The following is a 24915-nucleotide window of genomic DNA, read 5'->3' on the forward strand; positions in this document are numbered from 1 at the left end:
GCTACCGACCAAGTCAAAGTATGGCCTTCTTGGGTGCCATTGAGTCGGAATGGTACAGGTATTATTGACGAGTGAGGTCTCCTCGCGATCACCGAAGCGATAGAAGATCTAGGCGGTCTCCTAATCCAGTGAAAATGTAGGATATGGCCTGTGCCGAGGCTTCCTGGAGAGCCCTCGAAGTTTGCTACTTAAAAAGAGATGGTAAGATGTTAGCGCCTTTAGCGTACTGCCTCCACGTACCCGCGAATGCTAATGCCATTTGAGCTATAGAGTAAGTCAGATTAAATAGAATCGATAACCGCTTGGGCACTTGGTCATATCTGCGCAAACCAAAATATGAACTTAGTACAAAAATTTTGAAAGCGCTCAAGCTTTATTAAGTATGGAGATTGCGGTATAAACAGACATAAAACCTATAGAAGTTCAAGTTTGCAGCGAGGCTTTCTGCCAGACCTTGCTGTTAATAAAGGTTGTTGTTATTCTCAAATCCTTTGTCTCAACCACCGCTTACCATGCAAATTGTTCATACGCGATTAGAACGTTCAGAAACTTTCGACACTTGCCCATTACTTAAAGTACAAATGTAACTTAAGAGTTAAATAAGCAAGACTACTTAAACCGATAATTTGACGTGGTTTAATCACTGAGTCGAATCCCAGTATTTTCATATAAACCTACTTTCAAACTCACAGCATTTTCAACTCTATAACTGTTGCAATAATATATAAAATTGTTTAAATTTAAATGTAAACATGTTAGTAAACGACCCAAACAGGTTGCGGTGACGGTATTTACATGAAATACACCAGATATAGTAAATACGTTATTAAGCAGTAGTTAAACCTGTTTTTATACAACTGTATATCCAGGAACTGCTTGAAAAATTTATAAACCACCTCAAAGATGACTCTTATTTGTTTGATCTACACCAGTGTTCCTCAATTTTGGGCCCACACCCCAAAGGGGGTAATTAGATTGTTTGGGCAATTCGAAAGTGCACTCTTCACGAGTTTACCCATTTCGCTTTGCTTTGATATAAAAATATCTATGTTAAATATGTGGGGTGTAAGAATTTTAGTTTAAATCATGTATTATTACATGAAATATGCAAAGAATTAAAGAAAAACACAAGCCGGTTGATGCGGCATTAGTAGAGGTCCCCGCTTGGTAGACAGAAGACATACTTAAGGTCGCGAATGTGGGCAGTGCAAGACCCGATATCGTTGCAATATTTCGGAGAGGCCCACGCCTGGCAGTGGGCTACTATCGACTGATTTGTTGAGGATACGCAGTTGTTAATAGTATACACAGCATTCACTAATTATATTAACTATATACATAAGACATATATCTTGTCTTAAATTTCTGAACGAAAAGTATCCATTACAAGTTATAAATAAACATCGTGTACACGAGTCTTACGAAATTTGTTCGAATCCGTATAAATGTCGTTAGATTTACTGAAGCAGTTTAAAAACTTGCAAGAATTAAGAAATTTTGTACGGGCTCTGTCGAAAGGTATATTACTCTATTTTAAACTATGTTTAGGATTGAGATGTTCGGAAATTAATTGTTCCAATTTCAAGGAATTTTTTTTTTGTAAAAATAAAAAAAGGAAACTACAAATCCCACTGAGTTTTTCGTTGGTTCTTCTCTGTAGATTGATTAGCGTAAACTTAATTTTAAGCTGGCGTTTATAGATGACTGTAACGATCTTATATTATGTATAATAAAACGATTTTGACTTTGACTTTTGGAGTGCTTGGAATTCTGAAATTAACACTTGGCAACAGCGAGGGTATCTTAATTTTATTGTCCAACAGTTTGAATAAGAATTTTTTGTTTATAATACCTCTACGATTATTCAAAGAAATTATCCTGAAAAAGGTAAGTCTATCAGAGCAGGAAAAACTTAAGGTTAACAGTTTAAAGTAAGTTTAGAAGATGTAAAAGAAAAGTGTGTGAAAAATTCACACGAATAACAAGTTAGTTCTGCCCCTTCCCCGCTCCTCAGCCAAACGGTTACAAATAAAATTGAATTTGAAATTCGAATTCTGCCACCGGACGCCTTGTACTATAAACGTTTATGAAATATCACCATCAATCTACCTTTGAACGATAAAAGAAGAACCATTAAAAATATTTTGGAAACTCTTTCGAGAAGAAGAGGTTGCTTAAGTAAACAATTTGATATTTTAAAAATAGCTTAGATGTCTTCTCTTTTGCGTATCTTGAACGTATATGAGAGAATTCCTTTCTCGCGAAAAGTCAATGCCGAAAAACAAAGGTGCCGCAAATGTTAATTTCTCTGACGTGGTTATGTAATGGGAGCTCTGATTGTAAGTCATATATGCTCACAGGATTGTCAGATACGTATCATTCCCCATCATCATTTCAGTCTTAGAAAGTCCACTGTTGGACATCATACGGCAGGCCTCACCCATAGATTTCACCGTCCTGACCTCCGTCTCATATGCTGGTAGGAAAGATTATAGACTAATAATTAATTGAATATAATATCGTTAATAACGTTACAGATGAGCTCCCTATAGGTTGAACGACGACATAGTTAAGGCTGTTAGAACGCGGGCAGCGCAATAGCAGTTATTGTTGGGAGAGCCTTATACTTTACAGTGGGAGTCTATCCGATAATATGATGATGTGTTACTTTAGTTTTTCCGTACAAATCACACATTAAATTATTAAAATCCCTGTCGCTATCTGTCAGACATTTGACGTATAAATTTTCTAATTATTCTTAGAAATACATTTACTAACCTGGTAGTTAATAGTTACAGTGGAATATAGAAAACAATTAATTGACTATTTCTAAAACAATTTGTTTTTTACATGGTCCCCGCTATTGGGGACCTCTCGTTCCCCTTTCTCGTGTGGAACAGGGACTTTTTATTTCTAATAATTTATTTATATTTTTTTATTATTATTATTCTTCTCTTTCATGTATCATATTATCAGTGGTACTGTTTCTTTCGTTCTACAATTTTCCCAGTCTTTCTCTTTCATTCCATTAGCCATACATCCATCCTCAACCACTACACTCTAGGTTCCCTTACTATTTTATTTTGCGACATTACATTTATTGTTCAAACATTTAACACATATTTTCTTTATAATTATCATATTATATTATACTGTTTATTGCACTATTTTTGGTACTACTTTATTTATTTAAGTGTTTGCTTTACTTTTTTATTCATTTTCAAGTCTATTTGAATTTATTACTGTGTTTTATTTTTACCTATCTGAAATAATTACGATCATTCCCGAAAGATATCTATGGGTGGATATATCATTTTCGACACGCTTGTCAAGCGGACATACGATCGCAATGTGGCATTATTGTACGCAGATGATGCAGCTGTCCACCCTGGAAACTTCTTTATGTGCAGTGGCATTTCTATATAATTAATACAAAATGTTAATTACATAAGATTGTTTTCTGGAAATCGAATCCGCGTCCTACGATCGCAAATCTCAGTACTTCAGCGATTGGTTACCACTGCTTAATTACAATTTTCTAATTATTTGTAATTTTTATCACTATTATAGCGCTATATTCGTTTACTACAACAGATATTAATCACTAATAGGTGTCATTGAAAGATGTTTAATCTCGATAGTAAAGAAATAATGAAAAATAAAATAAAATTTGAAAACAGAATTCTTTACAGATTTTTTCACGCACTTTATCAATTAAATCTATCTCATTTATTTTCACGAACCGTTGGCAAAATTATAAAAAAATCAATAACTGTGTTGAAGAAGGCTTTTATACGTACTTTTAAATTTTTAGTTAGTCTAACATTATATGTAGTAAGCTACCACGGTTTCGGAGCGCTGATCCGTTGGATAAAAATTACAATCAGCAATCAAGTTGTCGAAAGACTTCTAGAGTATTTTAAAGTAAAAATCTAACGTAACAAGGCTGAATTATAATATAACACGGTGTGCGACGGCGCCATATTTCCTACTATGTAACCTGTTAGTAACTATTGGCCTGAGAAAAATAGATTTCCTTCTCGAAAGGTTTTCGCAAGGCCTAAGCACAAATGTCGAGCTTTATAAGGACTGCACGTCAACGCGTACAGGCGTGTGGTAAAGTTTTAAATTTTAACTTATTTTTTAATCTAAATGGAAAGTATTACAATTGTAATTTTACTGCAGTCGATGATACCACTGCAACAGTAAGAAAGGCATTTTGTACGTAGTGAGTTTGTGAATTTGAAACGTAGTAGTCGTAAATAAAACGTAGAAGACGTAGTGTGTGCTAACATAACATTGTTACGTCTTAAGTAGTTGTAACACAAGCTGTTCCAGCTATACAAATATTTATTAAACTCGTTAAAAGTTATTTTACAAGATCTGTTGTTTTCCTGTCTGTCCGTTGCACAGTAGCGCCCTCGTTATTGACATTTCACGCACAGATTCATAGATACACTTTATATATCAGTTTTATTAAAAAATTAACGATATATACTTATACACAGAATAACCTTTAAAATTACAAAAAATAACACAAAAGGTCATAACTTCGATAGTGATTTATTTGTTCACATATACAGGATGATTGGTTATAGATGTAAACTAAAATATTTAAAGGGGCAAAGGTTATTTATCGGCAAAAATCTTAAAAGCTTTTACATTTATTTCAAATCAACATAAAAGTGTAATATAACTTATTTAGCCATAGATTTAAGTACTCCGTTCAAAAACAGCCATTTAATAAAAAAAGCGATATTTCAGTTGAAGTTAATCCAATCGTAGAACTTCTCTTAATATACATATCTTAGCTATCTATTCGCCTGTAAGAGTCATAAATATAACTCTATGAAAGTGTTTTTCCCCGCGACTGTACACAATTGGTAGCGATCGACGAGAAAGCGGTCGCGTTCAATAAGCGAGTCGCAAATGTTTGAACTACCCGCGTTCCTTTTCACTCGCCGCGTTATATTAAACAACGTACGTTGTGGGGTTGCAATACATAACGCACAACCTCTGTTTTCTTCCACACGAAATCCTGAACAGAATAGGTGTCGTATCCATAAGTCCTGATTGACCACCTTTAGAATATCTAAAGGATTCAGGCGTTATTTTGCGGAAGTCCATCCTAAGTAAGAAAAGGACCAATATGTACCTTTAGGATTTTTGGACCATGATTACTATTTTCCTTTGTGTCCTTTATTAGCTGATTGGGGTTAATTAGAACTCTCAGTCTCAACAGTCTCTTTCTACTAAAAAACGGAAGTTTAAAATTAGAATCCAATTATTCTATTCTATTCTATGCTATTCTATTTTCTATACAATATCGAATCAAAAATGAGAAGATACGTAAACGTAGATGTCGAATATAAATACTGCTAGGACCGGTTGGAATGAATCGAATATAGTTTGCAGACCGGTGAACTCTGTTCCGACGAAGCTTTAAAAGACCCCAGGACTAATAGCGTTAACTTCATTCGAGGTAATACGTATTTATCAAGTGTATACGACCTTAACAAAGTCACTTGCCGATCCCTGTTCTCAAGAATCGACCGAGAGACCATCTGATTTGTGGCCTGCCACTTCAACTTGCTAGTCCGCTGGGCTATATCCGTAATTTCTGTTCGTTCAGATTTTATCATTTCTGAGTGGAGCTAGTAGTAGTGATATAAATAAATCTGTTTACGGCTACAAAACTTTAACTGCGTATATGTTGTTTAAGTTAATATATTAACAAGTAGATTTTTATCTGTTGAATAAGAAAAGAATTCGTTTATTATCACCACTATATCAAAGTACTTATTTTGTTTACAGTATCATTTATGAACTTGAAATGTTTGCAAAATAATAAAATATTTTTTGATTTAACCTGTCGAATGTTAGTCGGGGAGTGTTATCTGTTTGTTTTTCTCTGTTGCTCTTGACATTATAAAAACCACGTGCGAATTATAGAACAGCCGCCAGGCTTCTATTGCGGTTGATTTGTTAAATTGCTTTAGACCAACTGTGTTCAGTATAAACACAAATATCAATTCCGAGAAAAATAAAGTGGTTTACGGTAAAATACATCAAATTCAGAGTTTGACTCTGTGTTTGGTGCTAATCGGTGTAACATAACTCCTTAAGATGCCCCGTGGAGGGGTGAAACACGTGTTGAGTGATTTAACGGTGGCGGTTGTGTAATTCGCATTGTTTGCCGCATACGCATTTATCAGCGGGCTGGCGGGCGGTGCACTTTGTTGCACGACTACCACTGCATGTGCGGAAGTGGCTAAACATTGGTCATTTTCATTCATGTATCAAATTGTCGACCTGCGACACAAAAATGAAACGCATCGCATCTTAACAATCCAACTTTAGAGCCATAGAAATGATCTTATGTTTTCTCTTGACCGGCCGAAATCCTTCATCAGGTTACATAGAGATATCTCTGTTATACCTCGCGCTCCTACTTCCACCGCATACAAATACACTACGAATATATTCCTAGTTATTTCGTTTAATACATCGTAGTACTTGATTACTTTAGTTGTGTAGTCAAGTACATTTGTTTAAAAAACTGTAGGTTCCATCTACGTAAGTAATATTATACGTCTTAATGATACTTACTTACTTACTTATTTACTCCGCTGGCTCAGTGACCCAAAGTGGGTCTTGGCCTCCGAAGCGAGAGACTTCCACTTTCCTCTATCTTGCGCCATCGTCTGCCCTTGGTTGACATTCAATTCGCGCAAGTCTGATCAACGCGATCGATCCAGCGATACCTGGGTCAATCCACTGGTCTTCGACCCCTCGGTTTTTCCAGGTACGCTACCTTCACGCTCCGATCCGATCCCATTCGCTCCAAGTGACCAAGTCAACGGATTCGTTGAGCTTTATATTCGCCAATGATATTTGGCTGTGCTACTAAAGTCTCAATTTCGGCATTCTTTCGGAGCCTCCAAGATCCGTCTTGATTTCTCGCTGGTCCCAAGATCTTCCGCATGATTTGTGTTCCGTCACTAGCAGTTTTTGTTCTTCTTTCAAAGTTAGCGTCCAAGCTTCACAGCCATACATCAATATTGGTCGTATTACGGTTTTGCAGATACGGACTTTTGTACTTCTGCTTAGGAGCCTAGACACTAGAACCTTGTGAAGTGTTGCACTGCATCTCAGCGAGTTCTGGATACGGATATCGATATCCTCCTCTCTGGTGTTGTCGTCCGTTATGGTGCAGCCTAGATAACGTCTTAATGATAATAGACAAAAATTCTGAAGCGTATTTCAGTGACACTTCTAGTTATTCTTAACTCTGTGGCTTCTAATACTTGTATTAAGTGCTAGCTCAAACAGACTTCTTTCTGCAAAAAAATGGCCAAAATATAAAAAAATGTATTTCAGAGTGATCGCTTTGTATGTCATAATGTCAATAATAAACCACGATTAGATAATTCAATATTGATAAAAAAATAACAAAATGTATTTTTAGCGCTCGGTTTGTTAGATTCTGTAAAAAAATATATTATGATGCTGTTTTTAAAATGTCGGTAAATTGGTATTATAATATTTAATGTTATTGCAAAAGCTACCATAATTTACTACAAAGCTTGATATATCTTTCAATATTAAACAGAGTAATTATATAAGTTATCTTTGACAATTAAATTAATAGTTCCTCATCATCATATCAGCCGATAGACGTCTACTACAAGGCATATGTCTTCTCTAAAGATCGCTATGATGAACGGTCTTGCCGTATCAAGCTACTTGCCGCGAACTTGGTTGTCTCACCATCCAGTCCAGAGGCTTACTCACGCCACGTCTACCGACCAGTTGTCCCTACTCAAGAACCTTTCGACTGCAACAGCCATCGGTTCCATGTGCCCGCACGTTTCCACTGCTGACGAAAAATCTTCGAGCTGCGTCGGTGACTTTGGTTTTTCAGCATAACTCCTCGTTTTGTTTCTAATACCTATCAAACTGGGATTCTCTTGCATTCTTGATATGACATACTCAAGTGAATAATCCCATGTGTATAATATATTGAATAAACATATATTTATTGCATGAGCTCCAATGCCACAGTGTCAAGCTTGTTAAATAACTAGTGGTAGTATAAATATTTAAATATTGAGCAATTATTCCTACAACGCCTAAGACCATGGTTCTTCTACTCATAATCATTGTTTAATAATTACTTATGGGTTTTTATAACAAAATTAATTTCTGTTCCAGATGTACAATCCGGATCCCAAGCGCATTCCTTGGTGCACTCCGACCAGAACGCAACAGATCTCTCATCCGGCGATGGAAAATCGAACTTCACTCACACTCAACAACCCGTTAATCTTAACCCACCAGTCAAAAGTTTCGGCGACAATAACAGCATAAATGACTCTCGCAATGCGACGTCAAAAGCCCCCGTCAGCGCCGAAGACGATTTCGACGTGAACGAATACTTTGCTAGGCTCCACGGCACGAGGTATGTCAGCGCACCACTGAATAGCGCCGTCAAAGAAGAGAGAGACAACTTGAATACAGAAGAAGAGAATTTGGAGGAGATAAACTTGAACGAGCCAGATAAATCGGCAACAGATGAATTTCAGCATAGTCTTACTTCAGACATCGCTCAGAACTTCTCTCAGCTGCCGACTGTTCTCCCTCAAGTGGCTAGTGCAGTGTTCAGTTCTTTCTCGAATATGCTCAGCATGAAAAGCCGGGAACAGACACCGGATGCGGTAAAACAGCCGGAATATTATGAGCCGCAAATACAGCGCCCTGAGGACGCTAGTGTTCCTCTGATGTCCGCCCCAGAAATGGTCAAGGATTTGGCGCCGCCGCCTAAGGAACCTCCGATAATAGGTGAGTTTGAACTTAAATTTACTTGCAATAAATCACTAGTAGTTGTTAGATATATTGACAAATATAAATTATCGACAAATTTTGTACTATTTGTGAGGTAGTATCATAATTTAATTTTGCTTACTATTAGAATAATAGTTATAAAACATTATTAGATACTATTAAAACTAAAATACTTGAATTAAATAGAACATGTAGCATTAAATTATGAAAATACAAAATATGTTACATAAAACCGCTACGCATAACAAGTACGTTGAAACCGGCATATGAAATAATATTGAACAGTGAAATAACAGAATAGTTCTCCGCAATGATTCTCTAAGAAACCAAGTTTGAAAGGCGCCAAATAAAATGTATTTAAAAATATAAGAACGGATTGATAAAGGCTTGTTATGTACGGTTGTTGTTCATATCAAGGTCAGCTAGGCACCTGCAGAGCAGAGTTTGCGTCACGACAGAAGTGAATTTTTAAAGCAAACGGAACGTGCGGAGCGGGCGCCGCGCGGTCTGTCGTTCTCATGGTCCCCAATTGACCTCTAGAGCGGCGTTTACGTGAAGCCAGTACGAAACGAATAGAATTTTAAAAATTGACTTATAAGTATGTAGTAGATACGACTGCAAACTCAGTATGAATGCTGTTCTGCAATGGACTTTCATAAGTCTGGATTAAATGCAAGTTACACTTTAGTATCTTACGCGACGAAGTAGGCACATTTCGAGATATAATCCTAGAGCAAAAATAGTTGCTTATTGTGGTTACTTTATAAACTTCGGTTTTTTTTCTTAGACCTCTCGTTCCGCCCCCCTGTTTTGTTGAGAACAGGGATTTACTTTCTTTACGAAATTTTTCACTTCCTCTTTATTATTTTCATACTCTTCTTATAAACGTCGGTTGGATATTTCTAGTTCGTTACAATCTGAAACATTGACTACGGATTAAAGAAGCAGCAGCCAAAGCTTTTGTAAGTTCTCAATGTTAGATCTCATTCTCTATTTTCCGATAACAGTAATCAAAATGCTCACAGCGTTCCGAGCGACAACTCAAGCCGAGATATCTCCCCCTCCCCTCCCCCACACCCCACAAAGGCATTTAGACAGTTCGTCGATCGTCCAATACGACAAAAGCTTGACAACTTGCAAATCCGTCAAAATATCTAATATAAAAGACACAAGTCCCTCGAAAGACTTCAAGCTTAGTACCTATAAAGACATGTTATCCTTATCCTGATGCTGTAAATACCAATGGGCACGAAGCAATTACAGTAATACCCCGCTTTACGCGACCCCGTTATACGCGGTTTCACTATAACGCGAATTGCAAATTTCGCGCTCAAATGCCTCGAATTACGCGAAAGAGTGAATATAAATATAATGTAGTCATCAACTTCTCTATGGTGTCTTGACCATCTGTCAAACAATTAAAAACAGTGTTGGGTGTTATGAACGTATTTTACAAGAACGTAAACAAAACGTTACCCAATAGATGTATTTTTCCGTAAAAAATAAGAGTATGTGTTGCATAAACTGTTCCTAGAATTAAAGTGATTGATTAAAATGGTTTGTATTTTTTGTAATAATTTTTGACTATGTTTAATTATAAACCTCGTTATACGCGAATTTCAGTTAACGCGATTTTTTTTGGAACGTATCCCTCGCGTAAAGCGGGGTATTACTGTATCATTTAGAAAAATGCGATCACATCTAAAATTTACCAAAAAAAATTGAGTAAATCCTTCTTATACGACAACATATAAAATACAAAGCTACGCAGTACACGCTGGCACATGTTAACAAATATGCCACAAAGTTTAATGCATATATATACTGAAATGACATATGTTTATGTTAGATGGGTACATAACATCCATTTTGTTGTGCCGTGATTGCGTACTAAATATGTACTAAGTGTCGTTTCAACAAATTGCACGCTTGAACATTACAGAATGTCACAGATACAATATATGTATGTACATACAACTAGCTGCCCCGGCGGATTTCATACGGTCAAAAGTATTTGACCTATCGCAAACCAAGTTAAAAAATAAATTAATATAACTTATTTCAGAATTACCACTTTATCTATAATATCAAATAAATCAATTAAATTCATAATAAAGCTACTGTCTCCGATCTCCATGAGTTCAAAATCAAATACATAATGCCTTTCAGCAGTCGGTGACTTAAATTTGAAAATACTTTGGCCGGGTAAAGTAAATGGCACAGAATCCAGATATGACCATTTATGATGGATAGATGGAGCGAAGGTTTTCATAGCAACCCGTGATTATATGCATGTAAAGGTTAATGGTGAGACAGAGAGGCTGGGGAACTGTAAGAAACGCCATGCAGCGACAGCTACTACTGCTCCGACAAGAGCATACACTAAAAAGAAGAAATAATATATGAACACACTGTGATAACAACTGTCTTTGTATAAAATATCCACCATGAACGTTTACTGTTTTAGATATTTAGTATTTAAATGGTTAGAAGAATAGATAGTTTACAAGATGGTCGGTAACTTGATCTATAAAAGGCGATTCAAACAAACGATTATTAACCTTTTTCAAACGTACCAATACTAAAAATCTTTGGTAGCGTCAATTCTGATTTGTTCATATAAGATAATGATGCTCCTTATATAATGGATTACATTAGGAATGATAAGATCAGTATAACAAAAGTAATGGACCTAGCCCAGCTAATTGACGAGAAGGGGCAGTAGAGACCACGGATTGCCAAACGCAGCATTGCAAAGCGTAGTTAGACAGACAAATTTGTTAAAATCTTCGGAATAGTCTAGATGCAGGTCCCTCGCTACCAATGGTCTTGGAAATCTATGGGATATGCCTATGTTCTGCTATAACGATTGAAGTGAAAATGATTGCCCAAGAATTTTTCTAGCTACGGTTCCTAGTGTCAGATATCAGAGGCATCGTGATGTTGACTATTTGTGTTGGACGAACGGTCACAGTTTAATCGAACCTAAAACTTCTAGATGCCATTTCATTACTTCCTGATATACTCTCTTATGCATATTAACAAGGAACTGGTTTATAAAGGTGACAACTCGACACTATCATTACGAGACCTGAATCTAGAGTAGAGTGACAGTTATAGTTTAATGAGGGCTGTGCTAACTGGAATTAGTGATTTATGTAAGTTGTTTAGACGAGCTTTCTCTGCAGGAACTAATATTAAGTATTAACTATGTTTATACTCCAACAGTTCCGAGAGCTATACGATGTTTACATAATTCCAATAAAATAAATTGAATCTTATTAAAACTCATTACTGGCCAGATCATGTAAAAGGTCTTTACCTTCATTTCCCTGTAATATTATGAAGTAGATTTTAAAAGAGACTCGTTACACCGAGGTATTTCATCTCATCTTTTACATGAATGTCTGTTTAGCTAAATAATACAAGAGCTTATTACGAACATTTTTTTCTCCCCTTCCATATCTTCTGCAAGGAAAATCGAAAACTTGTTAATTGGTACTTCAGACTCGTACAGACTAACAGATTATATTATAAAAAGGCAACGAATAGAAGCCTTCAGAAACTATTGAACTGTTTAAATGTAGGACCTAGCCAAAACCTTAATGTTAATTATGAACAAAGTCCATTTTGTACTTATTCTAATGCTATTTCATTTTATGATTTGAAATATATCTATCTCAATGTATCTTACTTACTTACTGCAAATAAGTCGAATGTGTCTCTATTTTTATCATATGCAATAAAATATGCAAGTTAAGTGCTTTGTATAGAATACTGCGCATATAGAATCAATAAGCAAGTAACGAGTAGAAATACTCGACGCTAATATTATGATTAAACACGATCTTGTTTGTTACAGGCGCTGCTTCCAATTATCGGATAACTACTAGAAAGAAAATGTATGCGCAGATACCCGGTTTGAGATCTGGACATATTTCGCAAAATACATCCACGTACAGCCCTTTATGCCCTGCAAATACACCTTCGTACTTTATACCCGAAGCGACTAACGTTCCCGAAATGTGCAAAACGGAGACTAATTTGGAAGGTGGACTCTACGTACAAGTTCTTAAATCCCCATTTCTTGATAACATTGTTGATCGGACAACTCAGTATCAAATTACTCACACGGATCCAAATAGTTCATCGCAATCATACCAAAAACCAGATAATCATCCATTTCCACCACTTGAAGGAGCTGTGCCCATAAACAAAGACATAGAAATCAAAACACATACTCAAAAATCTCAATCAGTTGACACTGTACAACCAAACGTTATGATTACCTCTCAATCTCAATTTATAACAACAGTGACTAGTGCCAACATGTCTGTGATACCGCCGCCTCCAATGTTTTCAAATATATCAAAACCAGAAGGACAGATCGACAGAACAATTTTACCGCCATCTGTTGCAAGGCGTATTTCCGCAAATCATCCAGTAAAACAACAAGCTCCTCCACTTGCAAATCCGATTCATAACATATTTGTACCAACTTTTGATACTCCTGTAGAAACAGAGCATAACCAGAATGTGTCACAAGCTGCAAAATGTTTTGTACCTGTGTTTGATTCACAATCAACGAAGGATAAAACCCCAATAAATGATCCACATACAAACATGGCAAAAGAAATTACTTCTTCAATTGTTATTGAACCGCCTTCATCAAAAGCAACTGGCCTTTCCAAAACTATAACAAAAGATATACCATCAGCTACACTTGCAAAAGATAACAAAAAACCACATGTTGAACTACCTCACGTCATTTCACAACCATCTGATCTATCAGTAAAGCAGCTGTCACAGATGAACTTAGATCCGCCTATATCTAAACTCACCGAAGAATTACTGGAAGTGGTCCCTTCTGAGAAATCATTATGCAGTTTATCATTAAGCAAGCCTACAATATTGGTCCCCGTACCACCACCGTCAAGAGTTTCCAGAATTGATTCTTCAGCAACGTCTAACATGAGAAGTAAAGATATTGAGATAGAAGAAAATAAAAATACTGTTATAAGAACATATGAATTCGATCCTACGCTCTCAGGACCTATCAAAAATTTACCAGAACCTCCAAAAGTGTCCAATAATCATAATTTCAGAATGATAAAGAAGAAACCACAATATTATTCTGGCCCTATTGAAGGCGTTGGCAGTATAAGCAATAACATAAAACCCACTATCAATCCTGTGCAGACGAATACTTTTCAGGGCGTGATGTACACGCCTCAAATGCCTTTGATGCCTGCCCATTCTACCCTTGAGGATTCTGGTATATCTTTATCAGGTATTGGTCAGTCAGTGCCGCCATTCGATATCACGCAATCAATGGAGGATAATACATCATTTCCAAGGTATGAAATCAACCAGCCGCAAACACAGCCCGATTACAACACTGTCTTTGATTTGAGCCGACAAACAACCGAAAGCTTCGATCGTCCTCAGCTGGAATCGAAAGGTTATGGAATTATTGGATCTTTAAAATCTAAGCTAAGTTCGATAGATATCAATAAGATTCAAAATTCCGTCACCACATTTTTTGATCCCGCTTATAATTATACAAAAGTTGATCCAATACGTGAACAAGAAAATAAACCATATGAATCGATGCCATCATACAAATTTCCCGAAACACAAGATAATAATTTGGAAATCTTTGTTCCTAAGGCAGAACCGGCTCTACAATCAATTAGTGATTATAATTACCAAATAATTGATGGAACTAATACTACTGCACCCAAAAGTGGATCTGATGTATCTGGACATTCTTATTTCGATTTTTTTGCTAATCCATCAGGAAATACGTATTCAACAGGTTACTCCAACGAAACTTTAAATTATACCCATTTTGGTCAAACTATCAATGCAACTCCGTGGAGTGCGACTTTTCCTCCTTCTGCGAGTAAGGCTGAAGATGTTAAAAAAGAAATCGATTCCACCTTTACTTGTGTGTCAAAAAATCAACTCAAGTCTGACGATCTCACTTTGAGCTCCACAGAAAATGTAAAGGATTTCAATACGAGCACAGATAATACCGTAGATTTTAAACCATTCGAAAACCAAACGCAAGGAACAAATTTGATTGATAACTCCTATTTTTCGGATTCGCATGTCTACTGCGACACAAGTTTAAAACAAGACTTGCTCTGTAAGCCGTCTTCGTCAAAAATGGAAGAAGAAATGTCAAGTAAAGATTCTTCGCAGGCGGTGCATGAGATTACAGAAAATAATAAATTATTTGGTGCAACCGACTTAATGTCTGCAAAAGCTTCTTGGCAATTGAGTAATGTTGAAATGAAAGAAAATGTCGCTATTGAATCTGATATAAAACAGGAGGTTGATAGTAATTCGTCGTCCCATATTACTGGACAAGAACATTTTAACAATTTGGATAACTCTACCTTAAAATATTTTGAAACACCTGCAACCGCATTCCAAGGCATTTCATTATTTAGCCAACCACTATCCAATGAATATAAAAATATTGCTGAAAATCCGGATAAGTCAAATATAATTTTATTCGCGGATTCTGTAAAACAAGAAAATAACATCAGATTTGATGAGAGCGCTGCAGCCTTTTTTGATAAACCTAAATTATCAGAGAACAAATTGATACAAAATATTCTTTTAGACGAACCAGAAAATGATAATGACTTAAATATTTGTGAAACCTGCAGAGAGGTTAATAAGCCTGAAGAAAAAGAAGTTGAAAATTTAACCGATCAACTTATTGAAAACATAACTGCACCAATACAGCTATCAAATCCTGTCGAAGTTCCCCTTGCCGATAACGGTGTTCCAGGTGTAAGTAATTCTGATTTCGAACCTGACCAATGCGCTGAAATTTCACATGTAACTGAAGAAACCATTGAAGCAATACATGTACAGGCTGCGACAGAGCTTTTGGATGTCAATGATAACAATACAACTATAGTTAAAAACTATGCATGGATTGCAGGCGACAGTCCTCTACCAACTTCTAACGTCCTCGTAGAACATGATTATACTCTACAGTTAGTGGGTAATTCTGCAGGATTTTTCCAAAATAAGTCTTTATTCTTTGATAACATACCAACTAACGCAAGTGACGAAATTAAAGCCGAATACAAAAATTCATTCGACGATACGACAACGGTTCTCCCTCGACAAATGAGTATACCAACAGCACCGCCCGCAGAAGAAGATTCTAAATCAGATGAAAGTGGTTTAGATGTGCAATCTATAGAACAGGATGCAAAGAAGGATTTTCCCATATTTGAAGAATACGTCATCGAGCCTTCTGAAACAGATGACGATAAAATTGAGTTCAAAGAAAGGGAGAGAAGCTCCGAAGATCCAGTTCAGGAAGGGGATACGTTTACTAGCAGAGTGGAAAGATATAAGAAAATGGAAGAAACACAAATTGATCATAGTGAAGAAGTATTTGGAATGCAGAAAAGTTCAATGACATTTGAATTACCTACTTCAACAAGTCCATCAATTACTATAGCTTCTTATTTTGACACTGGAAATTATGCTGTAGAAAATCATTACAGGAATTCTCTAACATCTCCGTCGAGTTTATATGCATTTCATTCGATGCACCAAATTCCTATTATGAGAATACCTCCTGGTTTTGAGAACGAATTCAAGAGGAAATTAAGCCTTTTATCTAATGAAGGATTCTTAGAAAAAAACAAAGCAGACTTGGCTCAATTCATTCCGGATACACTGTCTGAGAATGACTTAGCTCTTAACTTAATGATGAGTCAGAATTCTTCGAGTACTAGTTTTCCAAATTCTCTAGCATTAGAGTCGACAAACACAGGTTCCACAAGCATATCTACGGAACAACTAAACAAAGAAGCGACTGATGTATCCATCGAAAACGTACCGACAAATATATCACAAAGTGAAATGAAGCTACCAGATTTCGCTAGTGCATTTGGCGTAAAAAGCAAAGAATATTACGAAGATAATAAAAACGAATCTGTTTCACTATTTTCAAATACCAAAACTCAATCCGAAACAATTCATGAACCTATTACTAACATTCCGGCATCATTACCAGAATCGACAGATTTATTCTCGTCAGACCCTACTCCGACGACATCCGAAAACTCAGACGTCTATGATTTTAGCAGATTATCAAGTTATTTTTCAGCCCCAACACAATCAGATCCGTCAAAATCTTTTTTTGAATTAAGCCAGTCCGAAAACCACTACAGACAAGAAAAGACAAACCCCCAAAATATGACAGCAAACACTTGTGACGAATCCACTACAGAAAATTCATCATCTCTTCAACAAAACATTTGTGATAAACTAAACATTCCACATGAGAAATACATTGCTAATATGAACTTAATGAAAGATTTGACCTCCACAGCTAATATAGATTTCATTCCAAAAGAGCAGATAGTTAGGTCGGTTAATTATTTCACTGTAGTTTACGACAATGATTCTTTAAATAACAAAAGTAACAAACGCGAACATAAAACTGTTGAAACAAATCCATCTGACAGTGTGACAGGCTCTGTCAAATTATTAGACAGAGAAAGCAAACATAGCTGTAACATAGGTAGCGGCTTAGTCCGAGATAGTACCGCTGAAAATTTAAATAGTTTAGATTCGAAAAACGTAAAAGATAGGAGACATATGAGTAAAAATAGTTCTGAAGCGCGAAAAGAAATTAAGGAAATGGAGACTAAAAAAGACGACACGGGAAGATCGTTCACCGTCAGTTTCGAGGACTTTTCTATAGACGAAGATAAAGAAGAGAACGTCGCTATGGTGGCAGAGGTACGAATTTTTAAGAAAAATTCTTAAGTAAAATAATTATAATACTTTCAAACGTTAGTTACGCTCTGGCTATCCTTATGTTTCATATGTTATTAGGCTTGTAGTTTTTTCATGTGTTGATTTATAAGTATTCCTAATTGATGAAAGTCGTGTATATTTTGAGTTTTTGGTTGGGACCTAAAACTGGAAAATGTCGGTGTTTAGAAATAATAATTTGCACTTTGTTGAAATTATAAAATATTCAAAGCAAATCCCTGTCTACAGAACCCACTATTTATCAGCCTATGGTAGTATTCTTTAAGAGTCATGTTTTAAAAATCACGCTAACATAAAATATATTAGATACTGCTTGATAGTTCCGGGAAGTTATTTCCATGTATGTACATAAATTAATTATAAGCTGAAACTAATTTTATTTTACATTAAACCTCTTTTGGTTAATTTAGTTAGGTATTGGAAAGTTTCAGGCAGACAATTTTGATAAGGTCTTCGCAAATCAAACCAATATGGGTTTCAACTAATAATGTCTGTAAGTGCTGATAATTTGTAATCTAGAAATGCAGTCTTAGGGTTGGTTACAATTTTTAAAATTACTGAGCTTTGAAAGCTCTTAGAAGAGACTTGTTTACAATAATCTTTGCAAGGGTCGTCGCTTCGAAAGTATGCTTTTATCTGGTTACTTTTTCTCATTAGGAATGGATTGATTTGTCACATGCGCGGCTGTGCTTCTGTTTTGACTGGTTCATTATTTATTTCACTAACTCGGAATCCCGCCGAGCTGGCTAAGACAGACACTCGACTAAGTACTACGGTACGATGGCTCCAGATGACGAATCTAAAGTTAAAACGCATTTTTCATTCCGATTCGAAGCTACCCGAGAGGTCCGAACCTCGACATAACCTGTAGAATTTCTACGGCTAATATTACATCCACTTTGGAAAGCGTTTATGCAGGTAGTAGCGGAGAAAACTCCAGCAAAGATACTATCGTTTATATGAAAAATCTTGCCCTATTTATAGATGTATTGTATATATCCAGTAAGTTGAACACGCTGACAATAGCATATGATTTGGCTGAGAAGTTATTTGGTTTCGATCTACTGTCGCAATATCTAGGAGGTCGAGTAGGAGTTCTGGTCTAGAAGAAGTAATGCCTTCTATTATTAGAAGACCTCGTTAACTCTCTTATATGTAATTGTTTAGGTCAGGGTTGGGCAACTGGCATGCAACCTGCTTTAAAATTTCAGGCATTCCGCTAAGGGTTTTTATATTAAACATTTTCTCCTGTTAATATATATTTTTTCTTAATATATTTATTTATTTTTTTGTAATATTTAATGTAAGTACAATTTGAAATACTCACAAGAAGTATAATATTGCCCCTCCAGAAAATTCGAATATTTGAATAGGCCTTTTAATAAAATGTACACTTATTTTTAAGTAATAATAAATTCAGATATTCTGTTTTCTGAGTTTACATCACCAATTATTTTATGTGAATGATAGTTTCGAAGTTTACTTTGGACACCATCGAACTTATAAAGAGTTATGAAGAACATGAAGTCATGCATGTGTCAATTTGTTCTAATAAGAAGTTTTACCTTTCAGAACCGGTCGGCGGGAGAGTACAGTCCAGTGAAATACCATTGGTTCTACCAAGCGCAGGCCGAGGAGAAAGTGTGGAAAGGTTTCTCAGTGGTCGACTCCAATGCTTTGGAAAATGCCTTCAGCAGCCGTAAGTAGAACGTTAAGAGAATAACAAGCACTTAAATTGTTCACTAAAGGGGAAGTTAATTCATAGAGCAGAGATTTCCAGACTTATTTCATAAAGACTACTTTGGAAATTTAGCTGGTTCCGGTGTATCTACGGAGATGCTACTACGAGGGTCAAACTGAAAGTTCTTAGAAAATCAAAAACTAAGCATTCTAGCAAGTTATTAGTTTATTATAACTTTTCAAAATAGCGTCCATTTACATCAATACATCGCTGCATTCGATGGAACCATTGAGAAAAGCACCTTGCCCACTCGGCCTTAGGGGCCTCTTCGACGGCGTTTTGAAACGCAGCCACTGCTTCTTCGGCGTCCATAAAATGTTTTCCTCGAAGTTTTTCTTTTATTTTCGGGAATAAATAAAAATCGCAGGGTGCGAGGTCGGGGCTATACGGCGGGTGACCCAGTAATTCCACGTCTGAGGTCGCCAAATAGTCGATCGTTTGCCTGGCGGTGTGCGACGAGGCATTGTCGTGATGAAGGAGGATCCTGCTGCGAGGTCATTTCTCTCGAACTTTTTCCAAGACAAGTGGCAAACAGTTGTTAGTGTACCACTCTGCATTAACCGTTTTCTGATCCTCTAAGACAACTGTCGCGTAATGACCTGTCTTTCCGAAGAACGAGGCCACCATCTTTTTTCCAACACTTCGACCTCTCTCCACTTTAGTTGGCAACTCTTCGGAAGGAAACACCCACTGAGCAGACTGTCTTTTGGTTTCCGGATCATAACAGTAAATCCAGCTTTCGTCACCCGTTAGTATGTCGAACACAGCATTTGAGTCACCTCCGTTAAATTTTTGGATCATTTCTGGGCACCAATCAACACGGCGGAGTTTTTGAGCCTCGGTCAAATTATGCGGTATCCAGCGGGCACAAAGCTTTCTGACCGCTAAATGTTCATGGAGGATTTCGTGCACTTGACTCATACCTATGCCTAGACTTGTCCGAATCTGCTGATAGGTCACTCTTTTGTCAGTCTCTATCATACGCCGCACAACACTGATATTGTCTTCAGTCGTCGCTGTAGAAGGCCGTCCCTCACGCAAATCATCGGTGAGATTAGTTCGACCACGTTTGAATTCATTAAACCAGTTGTAAACTGTGTCACGAGATGGGGCTTCATCGTGAAAAGCCAATCGAAGTCTATCATAACTTTCTTGTTGACTTATATGACATCGAAAGTCATAAAAAATCATTGCACGAAAATTTTCTCGGCTTAAATTCATTCTGACGTGCACAGACAATTTTCAATTTGCCGCCAAATCGTAAAACAAATGACAAATGAATGAAATGTATACTCAATATTATTGGTAAAGAGTTCTATTTTCAAAATTTAAACTTATTTTTTTAATATAATGCTTTTAAGTTGCCAGTTCTAAAAACTTTCAGTTTGGCCCTCGTATATTTACAAAAATAAAGAAAGTAGTGATAATTAGATCATACTCTTGTTGCTTCCCAACAGAGGAATATTAAAAGTGAACCCACTTTCAGCTGAGCTGGACGAAACAACGCTGGTGGCGACTGACGGCGGCAGGTACGATGTGAACGTGGTGGGCAGGCTCAGGGTTCCAGTGTACTGGTCAGATAAACCCACGAATGTTTTGCGGTGAGTTTTTTTTTATTATGGTCCTGTTTATCGATCTTAATCAGGAAAATAACATAAACCTACTATTAAGTTATATTACCTGTGATTCGATATAACATATCGTGAAGATAAGAACAGCTTACGGAAAAGATCGGCTTGTTTCTGTTTCGTAGGTGTATACAGGATGTTTAGTGTATGCAGGATGTTTAGTGTATGCAGGATGTTTAGTAAAAAGGCATTTGAACGTAGAAAGTTTTAAAGATCTCTGAAATGTTACGTTAATTCATTTTCCTATATTTGAATTTAATAATATTTGACAGTACAAAATCTGCAGATGTCTCCGCATTTTAAATTTTGATTGTAAAAAATAAGTAATTTTAATATGACGTAATTCAAATTTTAGAACGACTTTTTCTTATAATATTATCATTACATTAGAAGACAGTAAATGAGGTATATTTACTGTCTGTTAAAATATGTTCTTAGGTATGTTTCTTAAAAGTTTTTACATCTAAATCCAATCATCCTGTGTACAAAAGCACATAAGTACATAAAGCAGAATTATGTTCATTAAATATTTACATTTGCGTTCTCCAAATCAAACGCCGGGTGCTATAGTAATTTTATGTGGTGGTGTTGCCAGTAAAATTATAGAATTAATAATATTTCACTGCAATAGGAACAAATGAGTTGGTACTATTTTGCATTATTAGGTATAACTTGTCACTTATTAAAATATGATAAAGTAAAAATTGTTTCAACAGATGCAGTTGGTTTTACAAAGGTAATACAGACGCACGGTACGTGCCCTATGCGGAGTCGATTGCGGAGATGTTGGAGGTACGGTTTCATTTCATTGTTCAACACTCGAAAAAAAAAGTTTATAACCTTAAAAAATGGTTCAAATGAATGTAATTCATCAGAAATTAATTAAAAATCAAAACTACGAAGAAATAGTCAACCGTAGGTAGTTGTGTCATATATAAACCTCCTCTGTATATTTCTAATGAGACTATGTTAAAAGTGGTAAGCATTCATGGTGTTCTGACTACCTTCACAAGGTTTTCTGGCATCGTTTTATGATAACACTCTAACAAGTCCTTGTTCGTCATTCAGTCGTGAGACGTCCACTACTAGATATAGGCCTTTTCATATATTTCTAAAATCAGTTGTGAAATAAGGTAAGAATAAAAGAAATTGAGAAGCATGAAAGTGAGTGAAGAATAAAGATGAAAAATCTGAAAAACTTATTTGTAAACAAAGACCCTGATCCCAACTAATTAGGGGTACGAGAGGCCTCCAATAGCGGGGGCCATATAAAAAAATATCAGTTGTAATTTGACTGCATCCATCGTTTTTCGACAACCTTAAAGTTCGAGCAGACGGAACCTGTGGGTGTATGTGCAAAACTTAAAAACTCCAGCGCCGCACTTAGACACTCAAAATCAAATAATGCCTGTCGGCATCTGTTCACTCTCCGAATTTAAAATACTTTAAATAACTTGTGCGTATGATAGCAACCATTAAAATATTATAATTAAGGTAATCTTGGAAAGCTAATAGTGTTACGTACTAATACTATCGTTTATAAAAGGAGGGCGTTAGTGTCGCGAAGACAGTTCAAAAAGTTTGCCGAGGAGCACAGTGCTATAATGTGTTATTATGTTAAGAAATTAGTATATAGTGTGATCTCGAGTGTAGTCCATTGAGACTACAGTCTTTATTGTAGTTCAAAGTTTATAATTAAAGTCTCCTAAGTAAATATGTATAAAAAGTATTAATCTCTCTAATAGAAATAAAATAAAAAAAAGTGGTACCAAAAATAGTGCAATAAACAGTATAATATAATATGATAATTATAAAGAAAATATGTGTTAAATGTTTGAACAATAAATATAATGTTGCAAAATAAAATAGTAAGGAAACCTAGAATGTAGTGGTTAAGGACGGATGTATGGCCAATGGAATGAAAGAGAAAGACTGGGAAAATTGTAAAATGAAAGAAACAGTACGACAGATAATATGATACATGAAAGAGAAGAATGATAATAATAAAAAAATGTGAATAAATTATTAGAAATAAAAAGTCCCTGTCCCACACGAGACAGGGGAACGAGAGGTCCCCAATAGCGGGGACCATTATAACAAAAAAAAAAGTCATAAGATCAAGCTATCTATATAATGGATGCAGACCGCTTCCAACCCTATAGTTTTGTTTTTTTTTTTCTAATTAATTTTCTTGTGTCTTACACTGAGAAAAAACCTTACGTAAGACTGTCATGACTGTTGACGTAACTTATTTTCACCAGGAGGAATACAAGCACGGGGTGATGACGGGAGAGTGGCACAGGAGGCTGATCCTACCCAACGATGAGCTCGTCGTGATGCACGGGCCGTCCGTTATGGAGCACCACCGACAGTCCAGCGTGCCGGACGCATTCAGCTCTTCGCCTGTGAGTAACAGTAACTCAGGGGCGGATTTAGGTTTGGTTTATCATGTTCAGAAGTGGAAACGACTAACGGCTAATTTGACCGATAGACTTAAGAATTCCCCCACTACATGGACTGATGACATAGTCAAGGTTCTTCATCTTGGGTTTCCTTGGGAGTCTTATGCCTGGCAATGAACGTCTATCGGTGTAACCGATGATGACGTTACATTTTTTTTTTATGTTTAGTAAATGTTATTGGCACTGTTCATTATTTTAACCTCTTTAGAAGTTACCAAATAATTCTTCTATCATAGAGTAGCAAGAACATGTGTATATATCTTTATAAATGTGAAAAAAAAATCATGTTTTATGTAGTGTATATTGTATCTTGTGGGTTTAAACAATTACAAATATTTATATTATAACAACATATTTGTTAACTTTTTTTTTAATTAATTTACTTCAATATAAATCCGGCCCTGATTGTATTTTTTTTACAAATATTAACATACACACTTGTTTATTAACACCATTGACTTATACGCCTACAGCGATGAGTGTTCATGTCGGGTTTGTTAAAACTGGCCATGATTACAGCTGATGAAAAATAAACTGTTAAAAAAAATCGGAACATAGTACATATACCATACTAGAAATTTGTTGATACCATGGGAATTTATCGCTTTATAGGGGGTTAAAACTTTATTAGAGATATGATACTGTGAAAAAGAAAACCTTGATAATTTTGTATATCCTTGTCTTTTCACGGCTTAGCACTATTTTCCCATCCGCATTTCCATTTTCACCTATTTTAATCATTACCTAAATTATTCTTAAATTAGAATCCTTTAAGTGACCTTGAAGAATCCTTCGAGAACATTTATTATTAATTATACTGAATACTAACTGCCAGGCTTTTAGGTTCCTTACGAATGTTATATCCTTTCTTTCCTTTTCCTTCATCAACTAATCCTTTCCATGTCATCCTTAGCACATTTCGTATGTGAAGTGGGTATATCGTACTCCTACGAAGATTCCCATGGAGCCAAGTGAAGAGAGAGCTCAGGACCATCTTGTGCTGTTTGTCCACGGAGCTGGACACAACGGGTACGAAATAAATGTTAGAATCATTTCCTATTTAAAATTTACTAGTTCTGATAAAGACCTGGAAAGTATAAAGGAATATTTTCCCTCATACCAGGAAAAATAAGTTGGAATGATAATAAATGATATAGTCCAGTAGATTGGGAAGTTGAAGTGGCTATGAATAGGACACATATCGCAGAAGAAACGGTAGACAGACGATCTTCTGGTCGGAAGATGAAGGCCGCTTCCACCCGGTCCTATTGTGAGTCAATGGAAGGGGCCTATATCCAGTAGACCTACTGCTGAATGATGATGAACTTTGTTAGATTTGTAATATTAGTGTTATACAACGATACCGATTACATCAATACGCATTATGTTTATTGTTGGAAATCGTGGTAGGAGATGGATG

At 36.1% G+C, this 24915-nt stretch overlaps 1 protein-coding gene across 1 annotated transcript in view; it reads left to right on the forward strand.

Moving 5' to 3' along the window:
• Nucleotides 1-24915, forward strand: part of PAPLA1 (Phosphatidic Acid Phospholipase A1) — a 161119-nt gene that overhangs the window by 120459 nt on the left and 15745 nt on the right. The window contains exons 2-7 of the mRNA XM_068771192.1: nt 8215-8841; nt 12707-17628; nt 19237-19363; nt 20892-21006; nt 21750-21825; nt 23295-23438. Coding sequence (XP_068627293.1) covers nt 8215-8841; nt 12707-17628; nt 19237-19363; nt 20892-21006; nt 21750-21825; nt 23295-23438 — 6011 coding nt within the window. The remainder of the gene's footprint in view (nt 1-8214; nt 8842-12706; nt 17629-19236; nt 19364-20891; nt 21007-21749; nt 21826-23294; nt 23439-24915) is intronic.

The sequence above is a fragment of the Battus philenor genome, unplaced genomic scaffold (genome assembly GCF_028537555.1).
Source record: "Battus philenor isolate CCGP_79_NKW_IND1 unplaced genomic scaffold, ilBatPhil1.0.hap1 SCAF_30, whole genome shotgun sequence".
NCBI classification, from domain to species: Eukaryota; Metazoa; Arthropoda; class Insecta; order Lepidoptera; family Papilionidae; genus Battus; species Battus philenor.